Source organism: Pristis pectinata, chromosome 13 (genome assembly GCF_009764475.1).
Source record: "Pristis pectinata isolate sPriPec2 chromosome 13, sPriPec2.1.pri, whole genome shotgun sequence".
Classification (NCBI taxonomy): domain Eukaryota; kingdom Metazoa; phylum Chordata; class Chondrichthyes; order Rhinopristiformes; family Pristidae; genus Pristis; species Pristis pectinata.
Genome location: NC_067417.1, coordinates 38,835,570 through 38,844,007, shown reverse-complemented (window position 1 = coordinate 38,844,007; position 8,438 = coordinate 38,835,570). Strand labels below are relative to the sequence as shown.

General features: G+C 37.9%; 1 protein-coding gene across 1 annotated transcript in view; it reads right to left on the bottom strand.

The window, feature by feature from the left end:
• Positions 1–771: 771 nt before the first annotated feature.
• The window catches only part of LOC127577114 (V-type proton ATPase subunit d 1-like), a 32,411-nt gene continuing 24,744 nt past the window's right edge, over positions 772–8,438 (bottom strand). Inside the window, 6 exon segments of the mRNA XM_052028016.1 lie at positions 772–2,069; positions 3,951–4,028; positions 4,447–4,548; positions 4,550–4,624; positions 5,405–5,482; positions 5,985–6,064. Coding sequence (XP_051883976.1) covers positions 1,908–2,069; positions 3,951–4,028; positions 4,447–4,548; positions 4,550–4,624; positions 5,405–5,482; positions 5,985–6,064 — 575 coding nt within the window. The 3' untranslated portion in view covers positions 772–1,907.

The following is an 8,438-nucleotide window of genomic DNA, read 5'->3' as shown; positions in this document are numbered from 1 at the left end:
ATTGCCACATCATGTGTGGAAGGCAAGAGACAATGGAAAAGACAAACTGAATTGAGGGCAAGAAATTGAACTCTGAAGGAATGAAGGCACATTAGAGTGAAAATAAAAAAATTGCTTTATCCACATCAGTCATTTTACAAGCCCACTTAATTAATGTATAGAAACAAAAGACTTTGTGCTTTTCAGAAGTACCAGTTTCACAGAAATCTTATAAGCAACAAGGGGTTGATAGAAAAGATGCTGAGAGTCTGGCCTCACACTGGAGAAATGTTTCCAGCATTGCGAAACTCTTATTAGGCTGTATGTGTGGTTGGATATAATTAAAGCGGAGAGAGAAAGATCAAAACAAAAATCATGTTAAAAATCTGAAATAAATATAAAATGCTAGAAGTAATCAGCAGCTATTTGTGGAGATAGAAACAGAGGTTCTGCAGATGGATGTTTGGACTCCAAGTGGATAAAGGGATAAGCCAATTGGCAGGACAACAGAGGTCAAGGATCAGCCAGAAGCATACTGACTGACACAGCAGCCGTGACAGTTTGGCTTAACCCTATTTGTTTTGATGTACACATGCAATGAAAATCCTTTACAATATTCTTGCACTGAAGTTTACAGAAGGCAAAAGAACAAATTAGAACTTTAGTTTCCAAATGAATGGAATGGATGAATACCAAGCAGATAAATATAAATGCATTTCCTGACTCCCAGCTACAAATGTTTAACTGAAGGGTTCAAAAATGCTGCTTAAATAAATGCAAACCCAGAACATCTACAATAATTGGGAAAGATTTATTGGCCTGTCTTCGAAGAAGTACATTTAGAATAAACAAAAAGAAATGAAAAAATCTTACTAAAACTAAATCTGGAACCGTTCAATGCATTTTTGAACATCTGGACCCAAATTGGTTTCACATTAAAATATTTAATTTTAACTAAATACATCTCAATGCAGCCATTGTTTTGTTAAAGGACCTGATCACATATACAAGATATAGCTGTCAACAAATCACAGGATTAGCTTTTAATTTCAGGTTAATCAGAACGCATCTTAATTATTACACAAAATTGTTACACAAAATACAGTTAGCACATGAATTACCAAACAGCACAAAAATTACAGGTGCATACTCATGTATCTACCATTCATTCTCAAAATTTCCATTTTATATTTCAACGTGACAAGGAAAATTGCTTTAGTGAACACGAGTCAAGCAAGCAATCCTTTTCTCAATGTAAACAGTTTAGCATGAATGCTGGGGTAATGCTATAATACCACATGCAGAAATAAATGCTCCAAGAACAATTGGCTTCAACATAAAAACCAATTCTCAGCTCCCAAATGCTATTTGGAGTAGTTGCTGGAAATAGCACATTGCTCTACCTTCGATCACAGGAAATTGTTACAACGGATTGAAATATTTGAAAAGATAATGCTGACCTTCTGATCCATCGGTTCACCTTGATTGCACTGCAATTAAGACACACAAACATTACTCCAATGTAGATCTTAATGCACTCCAAGAGAGAATAGTAATATTGCCAAAAGCTAATTTGCCACACAATTTGAGAAATCAGGTTTTAAAAAAAACATCACTACAATTAAACAGAGAAAATAGCAATGGTCTTGGATGTAACAAATCCACTTGCAAATCCTGCAGAGATTACCATAATTAAAATTATTTTAGAGTATAACTAGGATTTGGAGTTTCATTGTCTTAATGTTATTTCAAGGAGAAGGAGATTACATGTTAGATTATCAGCAATGCTTTTTAAATAAAACTGAAATATGTGGAATACATCCAGGAAACTCAATTTATGCTTTACAAATGAAAAACATTCTTAACTAGAAACAGTGCAGGGAGATGAATGTAATTAGTACATCATGTATCAGCAGCAGATCAGGATTTCAGAAGATAGGAATATAATTATCAATCTTGGCCCTGTGCCTCTGTGCGATACACTCTGCAATCCATACAATATTCCTGCATTCCTGTTCTTTAAGTTTCACGTATGCATAGAAGACCCCAAAGTGGAATTGGTTCAGGAATGCCAACTTGTTCAGTTTAACCTGAAACACATGCCAAAAGTTAAACATCAGTCTTGCACAAGGGTTAGAATTCTTAAGTTTTGTTGATTCCAAATATTTACAAAATGTAAGAGGTAACAGAGATAACAATCCCTTTTCTCAAGAATTTTTGCCGAACTATAGGTGGACTGCACAAGGCAACTGCTTTATCCTTTTCCAACATCCCTCTTCAATAAGCTCATATATAAAGTAGTTCGAGTTTGATACTTCACAAAATTTTAATAACTGCACAGGAATTTTCACTTATTAAACTCTCAATCACAAATCACACATTTTGTGATTGTTGTTACTAATAACTTCAAGGTAAACCTGCTGAAAACAACGGGTTGCCTCTAAGACCATCCACTGTACCGAGTTGCAAGCAGTCACCTGTAGGTCTGCAAGTCACTGGTGACTGATGCAGTCTTGTGTGCCTGTAGAAAATCCCAGTGCAAGGTTGCTGATTTGTTGAAGCTGATTACAAGATCATTTTCAGTGGCTGTTCGCTAATCTGGCAAGATTAAATTGAAGTTATTGGCAACAACAACCTGCATTTAAGTAACACCTCTAACATAGAAAAGCAGCACAGATTTTCAGAAATTGAAAATGGCAGAAATGACAGCGATAACATTAAGAGCAATACCAAAGGGAGCAAAAGGGTGTTTAATATACAGGCTTAGGTTTTGAATTTAAATTGGAAATATCTGTATCGTTTTCTACATTCCAAATTCTGAATACCCGTAACGTAGAGGAAGCCCTTTTCCTCATCTTCACTAACTCAGGCTGCAAGTGCCCCGACATTTCTTTGAAAACTCAAAGATTCTACAGGAGTCACTCTCGTATACAATTTTGATGTCAAACGCAAGGTTACAAAGCATATGCAGGATGATGCAACTGGCATAGTTTTTTGAATTTCAGTCGGAGCCATTCAGCACAGAAACCTGCCCTTTGGGCTCAGCATCCTTGCCGGTTATTAAGGTTTCCACTTCCTCAATGTGCAGCTTGTTGTGGATCACAGGAGGAGCCTGACGATGAATGCCACATTTTCCATTGTTGAACATTTTATACAGCCAGCAGCACCTGACAGTATGGATGGATCTGGTGGGGGGGGGGGGGGGGGGGGGGGGGGGGGGGGCGAAAGAGGGGGTCCAGGACTACCCTCTTCATGTAGCTTTTCAAACTCATGTGCTTTCCCAGAGCAGATACAAGAGCCGTGTATAAACCAGAACAGCAGTGGAAAACACCACTTAATTTTTTCCTAAGAGATTTCATTGACAGTGACACCACACAGTATCTGCCAAACATTTAAAGTGCTTCGTGCACATCTTCCAAAGTGAAGACAATACAACTAGATTCACGTCGTCAATACAAGTGAAGACAACCCAGAGCCTGAGGGCCGTGTTACAGACAGCAGCACATTCCACCATCTACATTCACTTCAAGTGTACTTAACATTTTCTCAATGCTAATGAAAACTTTTTTTCTTTAGAGCCTCTCAAAGGCACCAACTTGCAGGTATGAACAACCGAATAAATTCCAAGAATATTACTCATTCCCCCAGTAACATCTTCCATGGCTATTTTTTTTAAAAAAAACTCATGTAATGAAAACTCTTTAGGGCTTTTATACAAAATTGAATTTATCAAATGGTTGTCAATCTACCTATTAATAAAAAATGTAGATATTTCATCTAATTTCATCAGTGATACTTCACTTAATGAGTACTAACTACACGCACTGATTCATATATCAACACTCTGAAAACAAACGTGCAAAATAAACTTTGGTGTCCTTGCCAATGTCCACACTCTGGGGGAAGAACACGAGGGAGCACCCTCATGTAGTCTTCCACTTCTGACCCTAGCACTGATTAAAATAAAGTACCTCGTGTTCAAAAAATCTATCCTCAAGTGTTTTGTCTCCAGGATTGCTGCCAGCTCCTTCAAAAGTAGCTTGTTATTCCTGAGGAAGAGACAACAACAGTGCAATAAGAATCAGATATTTGTCTCCAGAAGTACAGCCAAAAGAATTTGTTACTACAATTGTTTATAAAAAGTGTACCAATAGTATTTGCTGAATAATCATTTTATTCTATATCCAAGCCAATCTACACAAATTGGAAGTCTTGATTTATACTTAGTTTGTAATACGTTAAAGGAAAATTTAAAGAGCAACCCAAATGTATTAGGTGTTTCAAAACTAAGCACACATGCTTTAAGACGATATCAAGCATGAAATTAATTGTATTAAAGAATTTAATAAATCAAAATTATATTAAAACTGGTACCAAGATATGTATTAGAAAGTTATTTGCAATTAGGCAATTTTCACATGAATTATTCTAGAATTCTGCACAGCAGAACTTGCCCAAAATACTCACTGGGTAATAATCTGCCACAGTCTTCACCTGCTCATAGTCATCAGCTCGAGCTAATTGAGCAAGTCCTTCAGGATATAGTTTTCCACAGTGAGGGAACAGTTTTAGCTCGATCTTCTTTAGACAGTTCTGTCCCAAAAGAGTTTATGGTGATGATGAAAGCACGCCTGTCTGCTTCAAACTAGATGTTACAGAAAAGAAATTAATCCACCATTCTACAAAGTGTCTTTTTAAAATTCTGCACATTTTTTGTAATGCATGTAACCCACATTAATACAGTTAGATTAATAGGGTCCCAGCATTGGGAAATTGATCGAGTCCTGCAAATGTGATTACTCAGGCATTTCAAAACTCAAACAATTTTATTGAAGTATTTAATGGATGTTTTAATATTTTTAATAAAAATTATGTGGGTGCATCAGGTTGGGGTAAACATATTAGCAAGGACTAATGATCAGCTAAGGCCAGAAAATCCAAAGCAGGAATAAATGGTTCTTACTCAGTCTGACAACCTCAAAAATTGCCACTGTGGGTGCAGTTAGGGATCAGTATTGGGTCCTCAGCTAGTCAATATATATTAATGACAGAGATAAAAGGAGTCTAATATATGCAAGCTTGCCGCTGATAGAAAGCTAGGTTAGAAAACGAGCTGAGGTGCAAAAAAATACACAAGTTAGCAAGTGATAAGTCAGTTTAAGCAAACAGTAGGATGAAGGCAGGAGAAATAAAGTTCTTATTAATCAGAAATTTCAACCACATAAATAGAAAGTTACAATATTACATAATTTAAACAGACCTCTAAAGCAAGGCAATATGTTGAAGTTTTATTGACTGGAAAAAAAACACTTTTGGGAAAGGAGACACCAAAATATTTTTTTTGTTTAGAAACTGGATGCGTTAAGTTCACACTGAAGCTAAGAAAATGTTTCAGAATGTTGAGCAATGAATTCGGAATTCTCACCTCCAAAATAGGACACATTGCATCAGCAGTTGTACCTCCCAATGTCTTGCAGAACTTGTAAAATGATTCAAGATATGCCTTAAGGATTTGGTGGCAGAGGGGCAAGAAAAGCAACCAAGTCAATTACACAGCAACAAGCAACTAAAGTTAGTAAAGAAATAGCTTAACGAATTTCACTCTCTCTAAATTATAACAGCCTACAAGACTGTCTAACAATAACATTATATCAGATAACATTCCAGTGAAATGCAGTCTCACATCAAAATGAGTCTGACCAGCAGCAATCTTTTCAGTTGGCATTCAGTCATACACTAAACCAACCCAAGATTTAATATGATTGGCACCAAATTGCTGGTGCAGAACCTTGGTTTGGTATTTATAGAATATTGTTAGTGGTTTTTGGAGTTCTTGAACAATGCACACTGAGGGGGATTTTACTGCTTTGTTACAGCCACCTAGGCATGCTAACATTGGCTGTCCAGGATGAGAACATGTGCCATTTCCTAGCACTAACATATTTTACTGTTGTGCATAGAAGTTTGTTTTAAAAATTAAGAAATAGAAGTTACTTTATAGTTACCTTGTATAGTGTATTACGAATAATTTCAATGTTCATTTCATCAAGATCCTGTTCAGATATACAATCCTGGAAAAATGCAGCTGAAACGAAGACAAAGACATTATTGCAACTCATCATTTTGCATTCCAAGCTGGAAGTTCTCAACCAAATGCATTTACTTTAAAACAAAATTCTTAAGGACCATCACACAGCTATATTGGTTCTATGCATTTGGAAACATATCCATTTTAACTCTGTGGTAACATCCTTACAATCCTGCAGCAAGAAAATGGAATTTAAAAGTATATTATATGCATCCTGTTTATGTTCCTGTCCCTTGCCTAGCTGAAACATTCATTTAGAAAAGAGCTCTGGATGGAGGTAACTGCAGATCTGTTTCAAAACAGGAGATTAACAGATATCTTAATGCACAGGTTAAAGGTAAATTAAGTTTCTAAGTATTGAGGAACTAAAGGCTATTTAAAAAAAATGTATTATGAGCAATCTATCATCTACTCTGGATTTATGCCACTTTGGCATTAGAATGGAAATCAAAGTTTGCAGTAACATGCACCCTCAACAGCAATAACTGAGCAGTCCTCACAAAGCTCCTGGCAATTTGCCAAGACGAAACAGAGGTGCTTCATGTTATAGCAGCACAGATTGGAAAAATCAAATCTTCTTCAATAAGGTTACATATCTTCTGGACTGTCAGCATGTCAACATGAAGATTTAATTAATTAAAAGGATCATCGAGGTCAAGGACCCAGCAAAGATCTTGTGCAGCACTATTTTAATATATTCTAATTCACACGAGTCGGATCCTTAAGTACTCTCACTTTGTCATTAGTTAGTGTTCAATGGTTTCTAAGCATATTTTAATGAAACATAGCTTTTATTTTCTTGTAGGATTTATCCTTTTGTTCTTAAATATCTAATTTTGATCACCTAAACCTTAATCTCAGTTTCATTCTTGAGGGACAAAGACTAGCTATACTCCAGTTTCAGAGAACACTAGAACTTGTACAATTCCTTTGTACAGCACTCTAGATCCCCAATTTCATTTTTTTGTGAAGTCAACTTACTGACATATTGCAAGCCAAAAGTAAACAATTTTAATTCAAAAATAATCTAATTTCCAATCTGCACTGGCCACCTATATACCTGGTTATTAAAATTAATGGTGTCAGCAATAGAAAATGCTTCAATCTGAGGTTCCCACCTGTTTTAAGAAGACCACTATCATCCCAGTATCTAAGAAAAACAAGGTAACACGCCTTAAACGACTACCGACCAGTGGCTCTGACATCCACCATCGTGAAGTGCTTTTGAGAGGCTGGTCATGGCACGCATTAACCCCAGCTTCCCAGACAACCTCAACCCACTGCAATTTGCCTACCGCCGAAACAGGTCTACAGTGGATGCCATTTCCCTGGTCCTACACTCTTATTTTTAAAATTAAAATAAATTTTATTTACAGCGTGGTAACAGGCCCTTCCGGTCCAACGAGTCCGCGCCGCCCATTTTATACCCAAATTAACCTACCCGTACGTCTTTGGAATGTGGGAGGAAACCCGAGCACCCGGAAGAAACCCACGCAGACACGGGAGAACGTACAATCGAACCCCGATCGCTGGCGCTGTAATAGCGTCGCACTAACCGCTACGCTACTGTGCCATCTGGACAGTAAAAACACCTACGTTAGATTATTGCTTATTGACTACAGCTCCACCTTCAATACTATAATTCCAAGCAAACTCCAAGACCTGGGACTGACCACCACCTTCTGCAACTGAATCTTTGACTTTGACCAACAGACCGCAATTATTCTCAATACTGGTGGCCCACAAGGCTGTGTCCTCAGCCCCCTACTCTACTGCCTATATACCCATGACTGCGTGGCCAGATTCTGCTCTAACTCCATCTACAAGTTTGCAGATGATACCATCATAGTAGGCCGTACTCACTCATTATTTGAGATACAAAAAGGAGATAGAGAGCTTAGTGACATGGTGTCATGACAACAACCTTTCCCTCAATGTCAGCATACAAAAGAGCTGGTCATTGACTTCAGGAAAGGGGGCAGTGTACGTGCACCTGTCTACATCAATGGTGCTGAGGTCGAGAGGGTTGACAGCTTCAAGTTCCTAGGAGTGAACATCACCAATAGCATGTCCTGGTCCAACCACATAGATGCCACGGCCAAGAAAGCTCACCAGTGCCTCTACTTCAAGAGGCTAAAGAAATTTGGCATGTCCCCTTTGACACTCACCACTTTTATGATGCACCACAGAAAGCATCCTATCTGGATGCATCATGGCTTGGTATGGCAATTGCTCTGCCCAGGACCACAAGAAACTGCAGGGAGTTGTGGACACAGCCCAGTCCATCACAGAAACCAGCTTCCCTCCATGGCTTCTGTCTATACCTCTCGCTGCCTTGGCGAAGTAGCCAGCATAATCAAAGACCCCACCC